The sequence below is a fragment of the Peromyscus californicus genome, unplaced genomic scaffold, assembly GCF_007827085.1.
Source record: "Peromyscus californicus insignis strain IS unplaced genomic scaffold, ASM782708v3 Scaffold_4__1_contigs__length_199733344, whole genome shotgun sequence".
In the NCBI taxonomy this organism is placed as follows: domain Eukaryota; kingdom Metazoa; phylum Chordata; class Mammalia; order Rodentia; family Cricetidae; genus Peromyscus; species Peromyscus californicus.
Window position 1 is genome coordinate 79,091,134 of NW_026294562.1, and position 22,210 is coordinate 79,113,343.

Below are 22,210 nucleotides of genomic sequence, written 5' to 3' on the forward strand. Positions count from 1 at the left end.
AGGCCAGGCTGAGTTACATTACAAAATAAGAGCTTGTCCCTGTTTCAGGGAAGGAAAGGAGGGAGGGGGGTGAAGGGGTAGGAAAGAAAAGAAAGGATGCAGATTTCTAGTCCTGCTTCAACTACTGAAAGTGAATCTCCACAGTGCAGATATCTGTGTTTTGATATGTTTTCAGACTTATAGTCAGGCTAGAGTTTGAGATCTAAGGTCATATGGAGATGCTGGTAACAATAGTGAAGACATTCTACAAGTGAAGATATGTTCTGAAAAACAACTGGAAAATGCTATTAAGATGCCTGGTATTGCTGGTTCTGTTCAAATTACTTACTGCATCACCCACATACTGAGTTGCAGGCCCAGAGTGTTCAGTCTGCTGTTTCATCAGCATCCCTGGTCTATGTCACTGTACATTGGATGCTGTAGGACAGACACATGATAAGGTGAGCAGGTTTGAGACTGGGCACTTCAGGAGAGAGGAGTGAAGTTGTGACCCATGTCCCATCTGTAATCACTCCAGTTCTGTTTAGAAACAAGGGCCATGTCAAATAGTTTTACTAGCCCAAGTTAGTAAAGCCTAAACAAATACAGGATGGAAATGTTTAGACACCCCTACAAAATCCAACCTTCCCTCATATGTATTTTGTTATTTTACTTTAATTTGGGATCATATAGAAATTAATTTGTTTTCCAGTCTGTCATAGTCCAATACTTTTCTTAAAGTATAGGTTATGTGGTCTGATGAAATAATGATAATGTGTCTTTCTCTGATCACAAAACACTTTTTAAGATCAAGAATGCACTAAATTCTCTAGCAGTTAACTGGAGTAATGTTCTCTGAGCAACTCCTAAGATCATCCTTACTCACATTATCTGACCATGATGATCAGTGTGCTGGCCAGTTTTATGTCAACTAGTCACAAGCTAAAGTCATCTGAGAGAAGGGAACCTCAATTAAGAAAATACTTCCATAAGATTGAGCTGTAGGCAAGCCTGTAGGGCATTTTCTTATTTAGTGATTGATGGAGGAGGGACCAGCCCAATGTGAGTGAAGGGCCACCCCTTGGCTGGAAGTCCTGTGTTCTATAAGAAAGCAAGCTGACCAAGCCATGGGGAGCAAGCAGCATGGCAACATCCTCCAAGGCCTCTGTACCAACTCCTGCCTCTAGATTCCTGTCCTACTTGAGTTCTTGCCCTCACTGCTTTTGATGATGAACTGTTACATGGAACTCTGAGTGAAATAAACCCTTTTCCTCCACATTTTGCTTTTGAGCATAATGTTTCATCACAGTAATGGTAAGCCTAACTCAAGACAACCAGTTTCTCAGTTTGAATGCTGTGTAATGATGCCTTAACAGTTTTGAAAGTAGAAATATATAAGAATGGACTGGGTCTCTCAACACATTGAATAATAGTCTTTTCAAGAATGCCCATAGCAGAAATAGCTAGTGCCCCTTCTGCAATGTGGGTACCAGAAGCCCTGGCTGTGCATCCCTGTTCTTCCTACAAATTCATTGCTTGATTTCACTCTTCACTGACTGAAATACAAGTAGGTCAAAGGAAACTGGGATGAGCCACGCAACTTCCATGGGGGTTGTGACTTAACTATTTGTCTTTTGTTTCTTTATCTGCAGGGTAGGATTCATAGGCTAAATCAGTGCCAAGTGACATCAGAGAGAAGAAAACAATTTATAACCTTCAGGCTACAAAGTTAAGGAGTCAGTCCCCATAGCCCATCCACAACAGTCCAGCAATAGCCTAGCAATTCTCTTCCCTTCCTGGGTCTCCATGGTGACAGACAGTAGCTGACTAACAACATTGGGAAAATGCCCCTTGATATACTTCAGAAAAATATAAAATCCTGTCTCTTTTCCAAGTGAAGCCTTAAGATGTCTCAAAGTGGAGAAAGGTTCAGATAGACCTGAGTGGGAGTCTCAAGTCTGCCATTTCTAGCTATGAGACATTAAAGTGACACATCACTACTGGTCTCAGTTTCCTCATCAGTAAAGTGGCATGGTATTAGTGCCAACCAGGTAAGTGGACAGCACTGAGGAAAGTAGTCAGTGTAAGAGCTTAGTATTTCTTTAGTCACTTGGTAAATGTATGGTCCCCAAGGACCATTGCTCACTGTACAGAAAACATTGATGTATAAGCTTGGAACATGTGGTATAGGAGAGTGGAGGGAGTGGAAACAAGCATCCGAAAACTGGAAGGTGGCATGTGCTGTGTTATGACAGTGGGCATTGAGAAAACCCATGAACAAGGAGGCTGGAGGCTTCAAGGACAGAGTATGGAAGTCGGTGAGAGTGACCAGGGAGCCACCTGAAATAGGAGCACTAAGGCAAAGATCTGGTGCATGAGGTGCTGTGCCACAGGGGTGTCTGGCAGAGCAGAACTCCTGGGATAGGAAGCAGCACCTGACTCTTGTTAAGTGACAAATAAACAGGACTTGACAAGCTGGTGATAGTTAACTGAGCATGAAAGAGAAAGTCTTCTTTTCCCTAGCAGTGTTGGGCATCAAACCCAGGGGCCAGTGTATGTTAGAAAGGACTCTTACTACTGAACACTACCCCATCCAGAAGACACCAGTTTTATCCATGATGATAACATGCTAAAAGGGGGTTGGTTGGGCTGTGGAGTCTCCAAAGAGCTTCAAGAGGAAAAGAAAGATGTCTTTTCTGGACCTTTTACCTCACTTTTTGAGGGCCTTGGCTACACATGGAAGGCAGATTCCAATCACCAAAGAAACAGAGGAATGCAAGGTTCCTCATCCTTCGAGAATGTCAGCAGCTCCACCTGTCTTGAAGTCACAACAGTAAGCCCTCACAAGAGTTAAAAGGCAGCTCCTGGGCAAATGGGACCTAGAGGCAGGGAATGGGGCCAAATGTAGATTTGAAGTATTTTTGCCTGATATTCTCTTCATTAAATAATGCACCCTCATCGCTGTACCCGATTCCTCTCTTTGTTTGGTATTTGCTGTTGCAGCTTCAGGGCCCGGCATCAGAAGAGCAGATAGGAATGAGACATTAATCCTACCTCTGAGGAATTTCTCCACCCCTCCTTGTAAGAAAGAGTGGCTCAGAGAAGTGGAGCGAAATGACCTTAAGGAACCATGTAAAGCAGTTACACTGAGGATGGGACTGAGTCAGCCAGAAATCATGGGAGAGGTGTTTTTGTAAGGTCTCACAGCACCAGGCATGAATGATGTGTGTGTGTGTGTGTGTGTGTGTGTGTGTGTGTGTGTGTGTGTGTGTGTGTGTGTGTTTGAGGAAAAGAAGTATTGGTGTAGGGAAGACATTAAAGTACAGATCAGCCTGGGGGTAAGGGATAGGCTATAAAAATCCTCCAGAGCTAAGCTGAGAAATTAAAATCCTACAGGTGATGGGAAATCTTGAAAATATACTCTATTGGTTTTCTTTATGTCTTCTTTTGAAATCCTTCTTCCCTGTTCAGTGATTATTTCCCAAACCACAAAGGTAAGGGTGTCTCAGCCTGGTCTCCAAGTATGAGTGACTTAGCCAGACTAGGAGCCCTCTAACTCTTTAGCCACAGTTGACTGACTCCCATCTGATGCACTTTCAATGGAGCTTAATGCAAATATTCTCCACACCCCCTGCCCCGTGGCTTTTGTGACATTTGAAGTGGCAGCCATAATGATGCAATGTATAAGGATACTGAGAAAAGGAAAAGACATATGCCAGAAGTCACAAAGTAGATAGAACTGGAAAAGAGTGGATTTACTGTGATGGTTCACTTTGGGTGTCCACTTGATTAGACTGTGAGACATCTAGCAGATTAGTAAAACACACTGGTGGGTGTGTCCATAAGGGTGTTTCCAGAGGTTAACTAAGGACTAAAATGACCCAGCAGGTAGATAGTATCATCCCATGGGCTGGGTCAAGATGGAATGGAAGAAATGGAGAGAATCTAGGAGTGGAGACATCATCTCTGTTGCTTGTCTGTCATGAGGTAAACACCCTCTTCTTCACATCTGCCATGATGTTCTGCCTCACAGTGGACCTAGAATCAATGGCACTGAGGACCATGGACCTAAAACCTTGACACTAAAAACCCATATCAACCCCCCCCATCCGTAAGTTGTTTATTTTGGGTAATTTTCATGGTAAGAAGTCTAACACTTGTACAGCTGTTATTAAATGACTAGATAAGGATTATACCTAACAACAACTGTGTTTCAGAACTCTGTTCCATAAGCCAGCAAATTCTCTTGTCAGTTAACATGTAGGGCATCTTATAAATAGAGCAGGGATTAAACTAGTGAAAGAATACTGGAATGAAGAGACCTCAATGAATCACATCAGAGAAATGTTTGTGTTGAGTGTAAGCAGCCCTATGCATTTATCTGCTGAATCTGACAGCACCAAGTGAGAGTAAGGAGACCCATCTTGATTCTGGTCCTATCTGATTTTAAATTAGATGTAAACTGTCGGATACATAGAGGGTCAAGGGTGGGTATAGGGTTCCATACAGCTTCTGAAAAAGCCTTTAGTGCAGTTGTTCATCCCTCTATTCCCTCCTTTTTCCTGGTCTCCATTCCACCCCCTATTTAATCCTCGTATTCTAGTTTCTCCCCTATCTCTTTGAACTGTTTCTCCTTTCTTAGAAGATCCCCTCCTTCTCCACCTGAGGTCCCTTACTAATCTCTGTAGTCATTGAGATCAAAACCAACATATTTAAAGCTTAAAACCTAACATCTACACATAAGAGAAACCATGCAGTATTTGTCTTTTGGGGTCTAGGTTACCTCATTCAGGATCATTGTTTCTAGCTCCATCCATTTACCTGAAATTTTCATAATTTCATTTTTCTTAACAGCTAAATAATATTCCATTATGTAAATGCACCACATTTTCATTATCCATTCATCATCTAGTAGACATCGAAGCATGAATATGACCTGCTCAGGTTTAAACTAGACAAAACCCCAGCACTGAGAAGGGGAAGCAGATGAAAAATCCCACACCTAAACAAGAAGATGTTTGCAACTGATACCTGCTGGGAAAGGGAATATCAATTTTCTTCATTGGAGGTTCACTTTCAGATCAACCATATTCCAGGGCAGGCCCCATGCCTAGGAGCAATTGGCCAACAAAAAACGGACTCCATGGTTTTTTGTTTTCTTTTGGTATTTTTGTCTTATTGATTTTCTTTTCTTTTTATAAAGTTTGTTTTGATTTTTGTTTTTCATTGTAGTTTGTAGGGGTTTTTTTTTTGAGAGAGAGAAGGAGAGAGAGAGAGGGAGATGGAGGAAAGGAAAGACTGAAGTTTTGTGAGTAGGGAGCTAGGAAGGATCTGGGAGGAGATGAGGGGAGAAATGTGATCAAAATATATTGGATGAAAAATGTCTTAATACAATTTTTTAAAAGAATGGATATAAGGTTTGGTTTTGGAAAGAGAGAATCTGCTCACTGAGATAGAAAAAGCTTGGAACAGGCTGGAATAGATTATATCACCTGGACCTTGATTCAGAAATATAAAGATTCAGGTGCCTGACCTACCTCCAAGGGAACAAGTCAAAGATTAATACAAAATCCTAGAATGCAAAAGAGAGATCTGGGCTAAAAATGTTACATTGGTAGTCAATAACATAGGGACGATATTTAAAACCATAACAATGTATGAGGCCACCTGGAGTGGATATACATAGGCCTCAGCTCTGGAAATGAGTAGTAATCTCAGAAGAGACTGGAGAAGTACAGAGGGTTGCTGCAGGGATAACTAAGTGGGGAGGGGTATGAAAGCCATTTCCCAAATGCACACTCAGGAAATACATACTGCTTCTATTCTTGATACTTACCTTTAACTCAAGATAAGCCTTTGAGGGCTATTTACCTTAACAAGAGCTGTTTGTAGTCTGGTTTTTAATAGGATTCATGTAACTAAGGATATTCAACATGTTGACCCATAACTGTATGAGAAGATCATCTCCAGATTTGAAAGATATCAGATCCTCAAAGTTGGAGAAGCCAAAGGAGATTTTGGAACCTCTGTTTCTGAGGTGACACTAGAAGGATACTGGATCATAACGTGTACCATATGATGTGTCTTTTTCTGTGGTTAAATGGACAGAATTGGGAGGGTACCAGGAAATGAACTGAAGTGTAGAAAATGGAATGGCGTCTATATGTCTAAGGTCAATTCTTCACCTTTCATGTACGCTTGATACACCTCCTCTTGAACCCACAGTGACAATTAATACTGTGAGATCATAATAATTTCTCAAGATACTAAGGTCTAGTGTCCTGTTTTCTTTTTGGCTCCCAGTCCCCAAGGTGCTTGTAATTTATGATGATTTCCTATGCAGAAAAAAAAAATACATCAGGTGTCTCAGGCAATGAATTTTGTTCTCATCCAACAACAATTTTGGAGTGAATCATGGTAGCACATGTCACCAAAAGTGCAATACCAGGCTGATCTACAGGCCAGCCCGGGCTACCAACTGAGACTCCAACAAATTCAACACCAGCATGATTCATAGGCCAGCTGAGCTACCAGTGGAGACCCTGTCTCCCAAAGTGGTAGGTGGGAAATAAATAACTTGGGTGTGGATAGTTGAAGTGTTGTAAGAACAGTGGATTGAGAAAGCCACAGAGATCCAGGTTCTTGTCAGCAGTCTGACATTAACAGCCTCACGTTTACCCTATTTGTCGTCATAGTCACAAGACAGCTGCCATAACTCTCCATCTGGTATCTCACAACATCATTGAAAAGTAGAGAATGTAGATCCTTCCCCTTTGATAATGGGCACTATTTTAATTTTAATTTTAAAATACTATACTCTCACAGGCTCAGAACTGGCCACTGCTGATATTTCACTGGCCATTGGTGGATCATATGTCTCCTGATAATGGGAGGATTAAGAAAGAAGAATTGCTTAGCTAAGCCTTGGCTTTTTCTTTGGAGTTAAGAAAGAGATCCACTTTCCCTACACACATGACCACTCCTTGGCAAAAACAAAACCAGCGTTCTGTAGATAAGAGGAGCAGAGACTGCCAGACAGGTATCTGCCATAGGAATTAGGGCTGTCAATGGCATAGTTTGGGAGGAGACTTGTGACTTCTCTGAACCATGGGGATGAATAAAATCGTATAGTACACCCCATTCTCACAATAAGTGAACGGAACAGAAATCGCCAACATTAAGTAAGAATGGGGTGGGGAGTGAGCTGAAGAAGGGGAGGAGGAGTCTGTGTGGGAGAGACACAGAGGGAACCAAGGTGGAGAAGGTGTGGGAGGGATGTGTGCTGAAGGAGGAACACTCTGTGGAGCAAAGGAGTGGTCTCAAGTGTCCAATGCTGAGAGGGTTTGGGTAGATGAGGGCCACAAAAATCACCTCCAAGGGATGTGGAGATGGCTGTCAGAAAAGCGCCTGTGGGGGCATGAAGGCTGATCCCAAGCCCAGCATCCACACTCCAAGCTGGGCATGGTGACGTGGACAGGTGGTCCCGGTGTTGGGGAGGCAGAGACAGAGCATCTCCAGAGCCTGTTGGCTGGTCAGTCTAACCAAATCAGCAGACTCCGGGCTCAGTGGGAGACTCTGTTTCAAATAAGATGGAGAGCAACTGAGGAAAATGCTGCCCATAAACCTCTGGCTTCCGCATGCCCCTGCTTGTGTACACTCAGACGTGAACATGTACAGTGGCAGACATAGCCACGCGTGTGAACATGTAGTCACATAATACAGATGGCCTCCACGTTTGTGAGAGTGATCTTAGTAAGTACTTCAACTTCACAAAGCTTTCTGTGTATCAGACCATGTTTGCGCCCGTGGCCCCATCGCAGAGGGAGCAGTAGACTAAGTAGTCAGACTGTTGTCTCCATTCAGGCGACAAGATGGCACACGTCCAATGAGAGCTGGAAAAGGATGCTCTGGACTTTCTCTGTGAAGGCAACTCCCTTTTCCAGGGGGACAGTAGGGAGGGGGATGCAGACTAGACAAGAACACTTGCAAAAATAAGAGTGTTCTCTGAGATGAATACAGGGGGCCTGGGGAAAAGAGCTGCTTAGGGACCAATAAAAGCAATGAATAGCAGAACCGAGGGCCTGCCTGAGGTTAGAAAGCAGAAATTTATAGAGACCCACTCTGTTTCTTTCCCACCAGCACTAGAGCAGCACAACTGCCTGCTAGGATCTATCCTGGCAGGGAGACCGGTTTGTGAGTCTATGATTTAAACTCAGTCCTCACACTGATTCCTGTGGCATAAACAGTTCCCACTTTATTTCTTCCCTTTTCTTCCCTCTCAACAGGATGCCCTGGGTAATCAAAGCCCTTATTTCCACAACCCTTCCCCACCCCATGCAATCTGAGAAGCAGGTCCTCTCCCCTGACTTCCTTTATAGACTCTTTCGTGGGGATGAAAACTACAAAATATTTTCTTCCTTAGATGACAGAAAAGAGGCTATCTCCTGCTCGATCAGAAAATGTTGCCTTTACTGAGCAAAAATCACAGCAGAATCTGCAGCCATCATCTGGAAGAGTCCCTGCTCTTTTCTCCCTTGATAGAACGAATCAAAGTGGTTGCTAAAGACCACCTTTTCCATGAGTTATCAGAAAAACGCACACACCACTTGTTTTTGTAGCAGTTATTGAAGACCTTGGATGATTTGAAGTCTATCCCCACCACCTTAGAAATAAACCGATGTCAAAACAGTCCCCGGAGATATTTCAGAAGAAACACCCTTCACTCCTAAGGCACAGTGGTGAGTAAGGGATGAGTAAAGATGTGGCTACCAGCTGCCTTTCGAGAGCCTGGGGCTTTCTTGAAATTTTGAGGGGAAGAGGACCCTGTCCTTTCACCAAGCACAGAAGTACAATGGTGGCTGTACATTGGCCAACCTTTGCCACCATATGCCCCCAGCACAGGAAGCCTTCCAGTGTGCCATATTTCACTTTCTGATGAACAACCTATGAGTCTTCCAGCTATAGAAATGTGGAAAAGGGAATGGGCTATCAGGAAAATCACATACATTTAATATAAACTCATCTCTCAATCTGAGACTAAAGGAAGGAGTCAGGTGTTTTCTGTAGCCTATGACACTTTTCAGGTCAAATTTGAGACCCTTCTCCCCTTGAGAAGTCATCGTACTGGTGCTTACTGGACTATTCTACATTCCCATACTGTGGAGACTTTCTGTCCACTAAAGTGAACAGCTAATGGGACTTCTTGAAAACCTATCACAGTGATAAGATATACATGTTTGTCAAATGCATGGAAAACTGGAATGAAGGGAGGTTTCATAGCCTGCTGGTTTGTTCTAATATCTGTTAGTGCCTAAAACTTCCTTCTCATACTTAATTGATCGGTTCCTGGATGGAGATAATGACACTTTGAGACATCAACCTATTAACAATGGCTGTTCCTGCACCTATTGAAATGATCATGTGATTTTGTGTGTATTGAACCATCCCTGCATTTCATAGGTAAAGCTATCTTGGTCATAGTGAGTGTAGAGATGGCAAGGAGCAGTAGAAGGGTGTATGTACTGGCTAGCCAGCTGTATAGGGAGGCTCCCAGCATGGTTAGCACCTCCACAGTACCTGATGACTTTGAGTAGATCATTAAAAGTTTGTGGATTTCACATCAGTGAGGCAAGCATGGTAGACACATCACCACAGCCATTAAGAAAGCTCCCTTCATAGCTTTTGTAGAAACATCCATTGCAGAAATTAATCTGTTGGGATGTTTTATCTCCTGCACCTCTGATAGGAGAGAAGTGGAAAGTATTGAAGAAGTGGTTTCAAGATAGGTAAACTGGGATGCTTCCTACTTTTGATTTTGTTAGAGAAGGGGTCTTCCCATCAAGTGTCCAAGATCCTTTTTATTCATCTCTTCCACCTCTGGATCAGCACCAACTCTTCCTAGAACTTCATTTTCTGCTCTACTTGGAGCCACAACCTGTGTTCTGGTTTTATTTCAGCATTGTGTAGCAATTTCCTCCAAGATAAAAACCATTCATCTTGCAAGGGAGCTCTTTAAGATGCAGGATGTTCTAAAGCAGCAGTTCTCAACCTGTGGGTTCCTACCCCTTTGACAAACCTCTATCTCCAAAAATATTTACATTATGAGATTTATAACAGTACCAAAATTACAATTATGAAGTAGCAACAAAAATAATTGTATGGGTGTGGTTCACCACAACATGAGGAACTATCTTCAGGGGAAGGTTGAAAACCACTGTTCTAAAGCATTCTGCCCAACCGGGAAACTTGTTAAAATTCAGGAAGTAAACAACTCAAAAGCTTCAGGAAGTCCAGGAAGCCCACGGAACTAACTAGATATATCAGGCCCTTTCCCTCCCCAAACTTTAAGTAATAAGAACTGCTGAGAGTCAATCTCAGAGAAGTTATACTATCAAGAATAGGATAGGTTCAAGTCAGCAGAGCTGCCTGGAAGAGACATGTTGAGACCGGCTTTTGCTGCAGCAGCTGTCTTTGAATCATTTCCGCTCCTATCAGTACTCCTCACCCACACTCCTGTAAGCAGCTCCAATAGATCCTTTGGTTCACCAAGTTATATTTTGGTTATATTTGTACTTTGGTTCATTGTTAGTGTTATACAACTTTCAGGCTTCACATCACTGTGGAAGCTTGGGGACATTCCTGAAATTCCCTGCACAATCCTTGCCTTCAAAGAATAATTGTAAGTTAAACCAACAAACAAAACAGTTGTGAAGCTTGATGGTCATCTGTAAGCTACAGGATGATGTATCTGAAAATATGCAAGCATGGTGGTTAATCTTCTTTGCCTTCTTGACTGGATGTGAAATCAACTCAGACACACTTCTTGGCAGCAGCCCAGACAAGAAAGCCTGAAGAAGAAGCCATTGTTTTGGGCCTGCCTGCCTCATCTGCATGCTTGTGAGTGCTTCTCCTCTGTTGCTGTCTTTTTTAGCACTAACAGCAGAACCCAGCTTCCTCAGCCTTCCAACACGGACTGAAGACCAGCAGTTCTCCAGGAATAATCTGGGCCTTTGACACCTTTGACTGCTGAGGCATACAGCATCATGGACTTCGCCATTTTTTCAGCCATTCTAACATACAGGAGACCATTTGTTGGACTCGCCAGCTTGCACTGTGAAAGCCAGTCTACTCAATACATTTTGTAATATATATCCATTCTCTTGGTCTCTTCCTCTAGAGACCCTTTCCTGATATAGTGAATGTATTAGTCACTACTCCATTGCTCTGACAGAACACCTGAATCAACTAAGTGTGGAAAGAGTCATTGTGACTCAGAGTCTCAATCCATGGTCAGCTGGCTCCATGCTGTTAGGCCTCTGGCAAAGCAGAAGCAGCATGGCAGAAAGGCATGGTTAGGGAAAGCTCTGTACTTCGTGGTAGGTGATAAGCAAAGAGAGGAAGAGATGTGCTCAACCAAGTCCCATTTTCTGGTTTCCTATAATTGCCAATAACAGCATTAAATTAGGAATTTATCAATGAATTGAATTCATCAATGAATTCAAAGTTCTCACTATCCATTACCTCTCAAGCCCTGACTCTGAACACTGCACTCAGGCCTAAGCCATTAACAGATCCCTCTAGAGGAACATTTCACATCCAAATCATAACAGTGACTGTGCCTGCTTTAAGTTCACCCATGTATAGATTCAGCACATTTTCAGACAGTGAATTCCTATTAGTGTGATGTTTCCTTCTTGGTATTTAGATCAGTGAAGTAAAACTGCTAAGGGAAGAGAGTCATCTTGTAACCTTGGCCTTGGACCATGTCAAGGAAACAGGAAAGGTGAAAGGTCTCCAGAAGGATTTGTGTTGCTTATTAACGTCCTGGTGGGAAAACAGCATTTTTTTTTCTTCCGGAAAATGATTTTCCTTGATTATAAAGTCCTTGTGAAAATTTCCCTTTTTATCCCAAATCTTTGCCTAATAGCCTTCCTTAATTACTGAGTTATGTACATATTTACATTTTATTTTATTAGCATATGCCACTTTGTACTGTGATAGAACTCTGGAGTATAACAGTCTTACGATTCGGGACAAGGAAAACGCCGGAGAGTGCTTCTCAACACCTGAGTTCCTCGTGTTGACTCTCTCCCATCCCATGTCCCCACTGCACTATTTATGCACCCTGCCACCACCTGACAGGCCAGTCCTGACAGTGTACATACTTTCCTCTTTGTATTCCTCTGTCGGCCTCCCTCCTGGGCTAGGACTCTTGTCAAGGGAACACAGCTTTACTCTTCCCCATATTGCTTTTAAAAATGTTGTTATTACTATTTTATTCTAGCTTTATGAGTGTTTCCCCTGCATATGTGCCTGGGCACCACATACATGCAGTGCCCATGGAAAACAGAAGAGGACATCGGAGCCCCCAGAACTGGAGTTGTAGGTGGTTGTGAGCCCCAATATGGATATTGGGAATCAACCCAGGGTCCTCTGGAAGAGCAGTAGGTGATTTTAACCTGAGTTATCTCTCAAACCTCCCCCACTCCCACTCTGTTTCTTTTTGTTGCCATGTGATCACTCTGTAGATGTGTGTGGAGTGATAGAGTAAAGGAAACATGATGAATCTACAGCCCTGCTGTCTTCCTGCATCCAGGGATTCTGCACATTTCCCACTGTAGACACCCAACCGTTTCTTCTGTATCTTCTCCTTGGATGTCATAGGCCGTATCTTATTACCGCATCATATGTCATGATTTTTAAGATGTGATCCCCTGTACCTCTTACCTGGAAACGATAATTCCCCATTTTTGAGAAAGCAGACATATGACCTCATCTGTCCTCACCCTAAAACACACAACAGCTGCTCTTAATCTTGCACCCAGGTTCTCAACCAACTTGCTAGATCATGTAGAATTTAGAAGCTCATGACTTGGAAGCTTATCCTGCATTGATGAATCCTGGATCCTTGTAAAATCTTTAAAAAGCCTTTGATATGGAACAAGGAGAAGAAAGGCTAGAAAGAGTAAGGTGAAATTCCCTAAAGGTAGAGGGGGAGAAGGTTTTGCATATGAATGTGTGAATTCCAGCCATCTCAGTTCTGTTTATAGGCAGCTTTTTAAAACATTTCCTGTCCTGAGCTTTATGCAAATCAATTGTGCTTCACTTTCCCTCAGCATTTTCATGATTATTCAATGTGAGTAAAACAGTAGAATTAATTACCTAACGACACCATTTTAGAACACCATAAAGATATATTGTTCTGGAAAGGGTATTGTGAAACTAACCCCATCTTCCTCCTCATCCTTCATCGTTTTAGTGATTTGTCATCCTCATCCCCATCACCACCATCATCTTCATCTTTACTCTGCAGCACCAGCATCACCAACATCATTATCATCATTGTCATCAGCATCCTTCCTGTCAATGAAGCATTTTATTCCTTTCAAATGTCTCCCTATCTATTAAGTCATTTTCATCTCCATGGAAACCTTGGGTAGTACCCAGGTAAGGATTAAACATACTTCTGTTATGGATATAAAAATTGAAGATAAGTCAGATTGGTAGTTCCTTTCGTAGAATTCACAGATATAGGCAGGGATAAAAGCCAGCTAGCTACCCATTCTGATAGCATCGAGGCAGTGGAGAAGCTTGCCTTGAGAAATAACAGGGTGGAGTAATGGGAGAGGTCCAGGAAGTCAAGACTCCGAGGGAACAGGAGTTAGAAACTTAGAAAAGGAAGGCTCAGATTAGAATTCCTAATATTATAGGAATGAGCAGCCACATTCATCTGCAGAAGTGAGTTGAAGATACTCCTTAAGCTTACAGAGGACCCCATAAACATCTATACCTCCACTGACATAATGGTGTCCATTCACAAGCTAAAGATATATGTGTCCACTAAGTAATTTTGTGTGTGTGTGTGTGTGTGTGTGTGTGTGTGTGTGTGTGTGTGTGTGTGTGTGTGTTGAGCTCTGAGCTGGCAAACTTAAGTTGCAGTGTCAAGACTTTTTGTATCTTTCAGGTGTACCAAGATACTTTCAATCTGAAATGAACACAGTAGCAATTACACTACAGTATTCAAAAGGATGAATTCTTTTCTCATTTAGAACTACATGCAGTAGCCATGAATCATCCATTCCAGGGAAGGGAGGGGAGCAGAGCATTAAATATAATTTATGCCTTGCTAATTGAAATCAAATACCAAATTCAGTCTCCCTGGGAGTCGCCATGCTCACATTTAAATGGGGCAGAAGTATTATTAACCTGACTCTATGTTGGCAATTTGGCTTAGCTTTTCTGGATAGATAATGACTCCTTCATCAAGCCGTCACACTAAGGGACAAGACTCAGCCATTCACTCTGAGTCAGAAAGTCAAAGGAATAGTAGTAGCCAGTGAAGTAACCAGACCTTAGACATGTCTAGTTTCTTTTCAGGATCAGGACTCTTCAAATATATTGCCAAATGGAAGTTTTGTTGTGTTTTGTAAAACCTCTTGCTTTTGAGGCTTAGTCTTCTGCCCTTTCTTTATACAGAATGGTATATAAATGACTTATGAGGGAGGGGTTTCCAGACTTTTATTTCACAAAGGAAAATGGTTTATTTACCTCTTGTTAACCATATTAAAATGAGTTTGTCATCTTTATATGGCATATTTATGTAAGGACACAAACTTAGAAGCTCTGTTGTTTGGAAGCATCACTTTAAGTGTTAATTTTATGAGCTTATGAGGACAGGCAGACTGAGGAGACTAAAGAGCTTAATCAGGATGTGTGCATCCAGAATGAGACAGGAGCACAGGATGAAAATGGCCATCCTTAGCCTGCAGAAGAATGCCTTCAGAGGTATTCTAGAAAAGACACATTGTCCTTTGGCAGAGTTATGATGTTACCATAACCTAGCTGCCACTGAAATCTCAAACAAAAAGCATTTCTGCAAGGATGATGTATCCTTCCTTGTAGGGTTCAAAAACCCTGGGAACACTTTCCTTGGAAGTCAATCTCTCAAAATCATGAATGGGGGTGACAGCACAAAGAAACATAAGACTTCCATCCAGTTCCAAATCCCAGTTTCCTTAAGAAGATCTCTGAAAGGACCAATGCAACCAGATCCAGTCTAGAGCTCAGAAAGCAATGTCCATCTGACTGTTCCTCCCTCCCTCCCTCCTTCCTTCCTTCTTTCCTCCCTCCCTCCCTCCCTCCCTTCTTTCCCTCCACCCTTCCTCCCTCCTTCCCTCCCTCCCTCCTCCCTCTTCAGTTCTCTCTCCCCTCCTTCCCTTCTCTACCTCCCCTCCTCTTTTCCCTTCCCTTCCATTTATTTATTTACTTATTTTCAGCCAATGTCTCACTGTGTGACATAGGTTGGCCTCAAAGCCCTGAGGCTGCCTCAGCCTCCACTGCTGTGGTTAAGGTGTCTTCCACTATGCTTGGACTGGGCATACATTGCGTACAAAATCTACAAGTAATTTGGGAGGGCTAAACTCCCTCTTTGTTCTGCTCACAGAGCAAGCCCCACATCAGCTCCATGAAGTCCACCTTCTCTACATGTGTGCATCTCCCTCTTTCAAAAACATGAGCACTTGTATTTTGATCTGTATCTTTCTTTACTTTGGCATATCCGCTGCCTTCAGATCAACTTTTCTTATCTGGAAAAAAAATATCATATGTGCAGCTGTTTTTGAATCTGGCTTATCAGTCCATCACTCATGGGATGATGAAAAATGAGTGCCTCTTTCCCCAGCCATAGTATTTGTGTGACTAAAGAAACACCCTACCCTGCATACAGAACCCCCCAAAGACTCAGGAACCTGGTCTCTCTGCTCATCCTGAATCAGGCCATTCCCTACATTCCAGTGTAGGGGTAGTGATGGGGAAGAAGTGACCAACACAAATACACCATCCAAAACCATCAATCAGGTTGCATTAAGCTTTATAACAACACAGCTTCCATTTAGTGGGAGAAATGACAGTTTAATAACAGCTGAACAGATTCAACTCTCCCCAGTCATACCAATTTCCAATTTTACTACAATTCCTGGCTTTGGAGATCTGCGAACAAGTGCTTTATGTCAAATGCTGTGTTTTAATTGAACCATACTAATGGGAAGGGACACTTTATTTGGCAGCCCTTGAAAAGGATGTCTGCAGACAGTCCTTGCCCTCCCCCACCCACTTCACACTGCAAATCAACGTTCTTGCCAATGGCCCAATAGATGCCATCTCTGAGCAGAGAAAATGAACCATGAGGCGACCCTGAGGGGGGCAATAGTGAGATAAACAGAAAAAGAGTGAGTGCTCCCTTCCTCTCTGCATCTAGAAGGGTTACACAGAATAACTAACAAGCAAGCTATGGTCTTTGTCTCCAGGGCGGAGCCTATCCCTAGAGCATGCCTCAGGACCAAGATCCTTAGGGAAGAGGATCTTTAGGTAAGGGGCCCTCCCACTTAGAGGACTCAGTTTTCCCTTATACCCTCAGTTATTCACCTTTGCCAGCCTCAGGGCTCAGATCATAGCTGCTGTCTCCCTGTTCTAGAAGCATTCATGGGGGCCAGATTCCAATGTGAGGATGTGTGCTAAGATTCTCCATAATTTAGAACACTCATGAAGAGAGAGACCCATCTTGGATGGCTCTCAGAGAGAAGGCTCCAGGGGTGTAGGCTATTTTTTGGTGAGGAACATACGTGCATGCCTTTGCCTTCATATTGTGGGGAGGGAGGAAGTCAAAGGGTTGTGGGATGAGGCCTTTGATGGGAAGGCTAGACAGGCCTTGGAGGGAGGATATGGCTCCCTGGGAGTCTTGGAGCTCTCAGTCACAAATGGCATTCTGGAGAGATGCCAGAGCAGAAGTTTACATACCAGGGACTAAACATAAGGCTAGAATCCAGACTCCCAAGACTACAGTAAGGACTCCTGCAAAGTACATTTATCTACCTACCTTCCTTTCCTTTCCTTTCCTTTCCTTTCCTTTCCTTTCCTTTCCTTTCCTTTCCTTTCCTTTCCTTTCCTTTCCTTTCCTTTCCTTTCCTCCTTTCTTTTTGCCACTCATCAACATCATAGCATATGTCTGTGGCACTGGAAGATGCTTATCCTGTCTTCAGACTCTATTAACTAGTAGAAGATAAGTATTCGTCGTGGATTCTGGTGGCCACCTGGTCAACCAGATACAGTTGGTTCCTTCACAGGGATGCCATGAGATCTATACCTTTGTCTAAGCCCACAACACTGGAGGTAATCTGACTGGATGAGGTTGGCAATCTACTTGGCACTCCAGCATGGCTGAAGCTTCAGAACCTGTGGGATTTGGGACTCTGGTAAAGAGTATCCTTGCTATATTCATTAGCCTTCCCTCCACACTGCCAGCCTCACTTATCACCCTCTTCCTGTTCCCACTGAAAATCTTGACCAGTCATTTGATAAAACATCATGTTGAAGGGTTTGTAGAACTTCCGAAGTCTGTGGATGACATCTGGGTCAATGCGGGGATGAGTCCGACCCTTGCTCTTGCCCAAACATCTTGGGGCACTGCTGTCTTCTGGCTTCTTCAGGCAGGGGAATCCCTTGGTTTTGTTGAAGTAAAAGTGCTTCTCAGTCACAACACGCTTGAGGCCTAGGAAATCCTGTACTTTGGCCATCTCCCCTGCAGGGTCCACTATGAGTCGCTCACCACTGACAAACAGGATCTGAGAGAGGGGAAAGTACTGCAGCCAGTTCTCCAGGTGCAGAGCGTAGATCCCTATGCGGATGGCACTCCACGAGGCGTCGATCAGCCCCAGGGTCCGGTTTTTGAAGGCCAGCACCTCAAAGGTCGGGATCTCTGGCTTCTTTGACAGTGTCTGGGTATAGTCAGAAATGGCCCTGGTCACAGGGTTTCGTACCACCACAATGAGTTTGATGTCCTTGGCCATAGAGTGAATACGCTTGGGAGCCTCATTTGTCACAAAGTAACTTGGGGTCTTCTCCATGGTTATCTGTCCATCCAATGTCTTGGGCATCACATTTCTAGAAGAATGAAGAAAGGAGAAATACAGTGATTATTACTATACCCAAGGTATTTGACTATCTTTGCACAAATGCAACACATAACCAAGGAAGGAGTTACCAAATGGAACAGATAAGCACCGGTAAGTTTTCTTTATCCTAATGTCCCAACTGTCGGCTTGACTATGCAATTATCAGAAAAGGCAGCATAAAGCTTATGAATTATTCCTTGGAAGTCTTGTATCCCTGGCTTTTAACTGCCTTTCTACCTCTTACCAGTTGTATTTAACCTAGATGTGCACTTAATTTCTTTATATATTAGTTTTATAATCTCTGAAACGGAGGTAATGACAGCAGCAACTTCACACTGTAGTGTGAGGATTAGGGAGATAATGTTTGAAAAGCATTTAGCATGGAATCTCATGTGTGCATGAGCTTAACAAATTAAGGGTTTTATTATTGTTGTAGCAGCTTTCAGGAAATGGTTGAGCTCAACAAGACCTCAAAGATTATCTAGTCCAGGGTTGGCAAATTCTCACTGCCTCCTGTGTGTGTATGAGTCACAGTTAAGAAGGATTTGTAATCTTTAAATGGTTATGGGAAAAAATCCAAATGACAGCAATAGTAGCATTGTGTGATACATGGAAATTACGCAGAATTGAAGTTTCAGTGCTTGTAAATAAACCTTCATTGGGACAGAGCCACACTTACTCACTTACATATTGTGTATGTGCTGCTTTTGTACAATAAACAGCAAGTGGAGTTATGCAGCAGATACGTAGCCCACAGAACCTGAAATACGCATTATTTTTCTTTTTCAGGAGTTTTTCTGAATCCCGACTTAATCCAAAACCATTGTTGTATAAATGACGAAACTGAAGCCCAGTGATAAAGAATGGACAGACATCAGACAAACTTTGTGTCCTCAGAAAACTTAAGCACATCCCTGGGCCATGACATCTTCATTATAAAGTCCTAATACTCACCTTAAGTTCATTTGAGAACAAAGTAATGTATAGAATACAAGCACAGGCTGGGTACAAGACACACAATTTTCTTCTTTCTTTGCTTCTAAGTTGGCCTTGTAAACTTCTTACAGAGCCTGCTCTAGCTGGGATCTTTAATAACCCCCAAAGTCATATGTTAAAGGCTTTGTCTCCAGCCTGGGTAGGGTGGTGGAGTCTCTAAGGGTGGAGCACAGGAGAGGAATTTAGGTCTTTGGAGTCATGCTTTGAAAGGGCAGATTAAGGGGCTGCCAGGTGGGCTCAGTAGTTAAAAGCACTGGCTGTTCTCGCAGAGGACTTCATTTGTTTCCCAGCACCCACATGGTGGCTCACAACAACCTGTAACTCCAGTTCCAGGAGATCCAACACCCCCTTCTGACATGTGCAGGCACCAGACATGCACATGGTGCACAAACATACATGCAAGCAAAAGCACACCTGCATATAAAATGAACAAACATTTTTTTAAATAAAGGGCATACTAAGACCCTGGCACCTCATCTCTCCTTTTCTTACTTTTACATCTTGGCCAAGAGGTGAACAGGCTTCCTCCACCGTATATTCCCTCTATGATAAACTATGTTGCCATAGACCCAAAACCAATGAGGCAAAGCAACCATGGATTGCAATCTCTGGAGCCAAAAGCCATGGTAAATCTTTCTTCTAAGTTGTTTGTCCTAGGTGTTCTTTTAAAGCAACAGGAAGCTGCCAACTAACACAGACCCCACACTGCAGTTCTTGTCTACTGGTCATCTTGACAAAAGCACCATCCATCTCCACCCTTTCATCCACATTTTCCTTCAGGCAGGCAATTTGATGCTGCTACCCCCAGCCCAACACAGAGGGCCAGCCAGTGATTAAAAATGAGGCTCGGGATCTTATTATGCAGTCAGTTCGCTGTAGGCAAAAGTAGACCAGTGCTAATTGAGGATAAAGATGTTCAATACCTGATGGTACAGTGGGCCATCTGCCACCAGGTGCTCCATTAAATCCATTCACTTCCAAGCCCTGTACTAAAGTGATACATTCAGGATTACACAAGACCTCTTTGTTATGATGACATGCTTTTAAATGTCTCAGCTAATAAAACTTAATACAGACGAAGATCCCTTAGCCTTTCCTACCATAATTAAATTTATTTACTATCACTTGCGTGGAGAAAGAATGACTTCTTTTTATCTCTAATTCACATGCTCTGTCAATAATTAATTGCTGCTGGGTTTTGAGCTTTCACAGCAAGCTCTTTTATTAAGCAAGAGGAATTTGCCTGGTAGAAAAATTTGCTAGAAGTAGACCTTGTTAGAGTACCCTGGCTGGGCAGAATGTAGTTTTCAGGTCAAAGCCCAAGGCATGGCCATAAGTAACCACATTTGTTTTTTCTCCACAATAGTCAACATCTACGTGTGTGTGTGTGTGTGTGTGTGTGTGTGTGTGTGTGTGTGTGTGTGTGTGCGCCAGTCTCAGCTCACTAACTGTGCTGGTCTCATCTGGAAGGGTGAGGCTAAGAAGCAACCTTTGAGAGCAGGCCTGCCTAAGCCAGTAACCCAAAAGCTCTGATGGATGACCTTGGTGGTCTTGCTGAATCCTCTCACCTCACATGAAAGATGGGGCTGATAAAACTCCATGCTCCCAGGACTGGGATGAAGACTATATGTGCTTATGCAGGTGGATCACTTAGGAGAGTACCTCATGAATGTCAGAATCTTATGTTCACTTAAGCCAGCTGTCCGGGATCATTTTCAGAGCAATTCTTACAGAAGGGCAGAGGAAAAGAAATTACATTCGACTGAATGGAAAAGCTGAAAGGTGGGTCTGATCTAGAATACGGTAAATTGTGATTCACACCAATGTCATCAACTGTACGTCTTCATCTAGAGGCTGGTGACCAACCAGGCAACTGCCCTTAGCTTTGGCTGGATTCAAGGAATAAACCCAATTCTGTTTCTATTTAAGCTGGAGAGATTATCAAACTACGGAACTCATATCATATCACAAAAATACTAAATACATGCTGGTGAAAGATAAATAACCTCCTTAAAAAGTACTGTTTTTGCATGGCTTCTCTCAGATTTTGTTCCCTGTGCTGCATTTTTGCATGTTTGTCTTGTTGCATTTTTTCCTCCGAACAGAAGCAACTGTGCAGCTCCTCTTATCCATCTTTTGTATTCACTCCTTAAACCTCAGCACTCACTTTACTCTAAGTCCCATTCAAATTCATCTCCTCTACTTCAGTTAATTGACAATCTGTCAAGATCCTTGTGGATCTTGACTCTTTTATCCAAGGCATCTGAGATGAAGTAGTTCCCAACCTATAAACCAGTGGATACAGGAGCGTGAGTACATGCCCAGCTCAGTATTTGATGCAGAACAAAAACCAGGCAGGGGCACTGAAGGAAGCAGAGGGCAGAAGAGGAGCCTCACTGGTTCTGGTCATCTTGCTGCAGATGAATGTGACAAGCATGTAATTGGAGGGCGTTCCCACAGCGGGGCACCCATGGTAAGTAAGACTGGATCACTGAATTAAGATGTAACAGTTTCTTTGTCAATGAGAAAATGTCCAGTGGCTTCTCCCAAACCTATGAAATAGCAAGTCTATCCTCTTTTAAAATTTATCCCTTCATTCACTCACTCATTCTTTTATTCACTTCATAAATGATCATTTACTAGTAATATCACTGTGAATCAAACGAACTTGGAGCACACAACCTAGCTGTGACTTCTGACAAGTGAAAAGAGTATTACTGTGCTATGTGATTACCTGTTTGAATCAAGAGAGCAGGTATCGTTACTATTCAGCTCTACAGAGAAGGAAACAGGCTTGGAATCCAAGGTCTCGCTGAGTGTGTGTTTTGTTTCTAAGTTTAACAGTTAAGATTTTCAGAAGTTAATTCAGGACTCTCTGATGAGTGACTGCCAAGCCATTGACCTAGTCTCTGAAGCTGAAGTCGGTCTTGGGACAGGTTTTATTGTATGAAGTTTTGTTGCTGTTTCTCCTTCCCAGATCTGTCATCTAGGACTCTGATGGGGCAATTGTTTCTGCACTATCCTGAAAACACTATCCTGATAAGAACTGATATCAGGTCTCCTCTCCTGATAATACCACAGGAAGTAGGGCTGGAGTGTTTGCTCAGGCACAAAAGTGTTTACCACCCAAGCAATGAGGACCTAAGTTTGACCCTCTAGGACCCGCATTTATAAAAAGCTGGGTGTGGTGATACATGCTCAGGAGGCAAAGACGAGTGCAACTGTAAGGCTTGCTAGGCAGCCTGCTTAGCCTACTTGGAAAGTTCCAGGCCAATGAGAGACTTTGT

The 22,210-nt window shown here is 42.9% G+C and overlaps 1 protein-coding gene across 3 annotated transcripts in view; it reads right to left on the reverse strand.

The window, feature by feature from the left end:
• Positions 1-15,830: 15,830 nt before the first annotated feature.
• Hs3st4 (heparan sulfate-glucosamine 3-sulfotransferase 4) overlaps positions 15,831-22,210 on the reverse strand; it is a 416,897-nt gene continuing 410,517 nt past the window's right edge. For 2 of the 3 annotated variants that reach the window (XM_052761081.1, XM_052761083.1), the window contains exon 2: positions 15,831-17,916. In XM_052761081.1, coding sequence (XP_052617041.1) covers positions 17,280-17,916 — 637 coding nt within the window. In that variant the 3' untranslated portion in view covers positions 15,831-17,279. Of the gene's footprint in view, positions 17,917-19,846; positions 19,894-22,210 lie in introns of those variants that run through there. The other variant, XM_052761082.1, reaches the window with a different exon arrangement.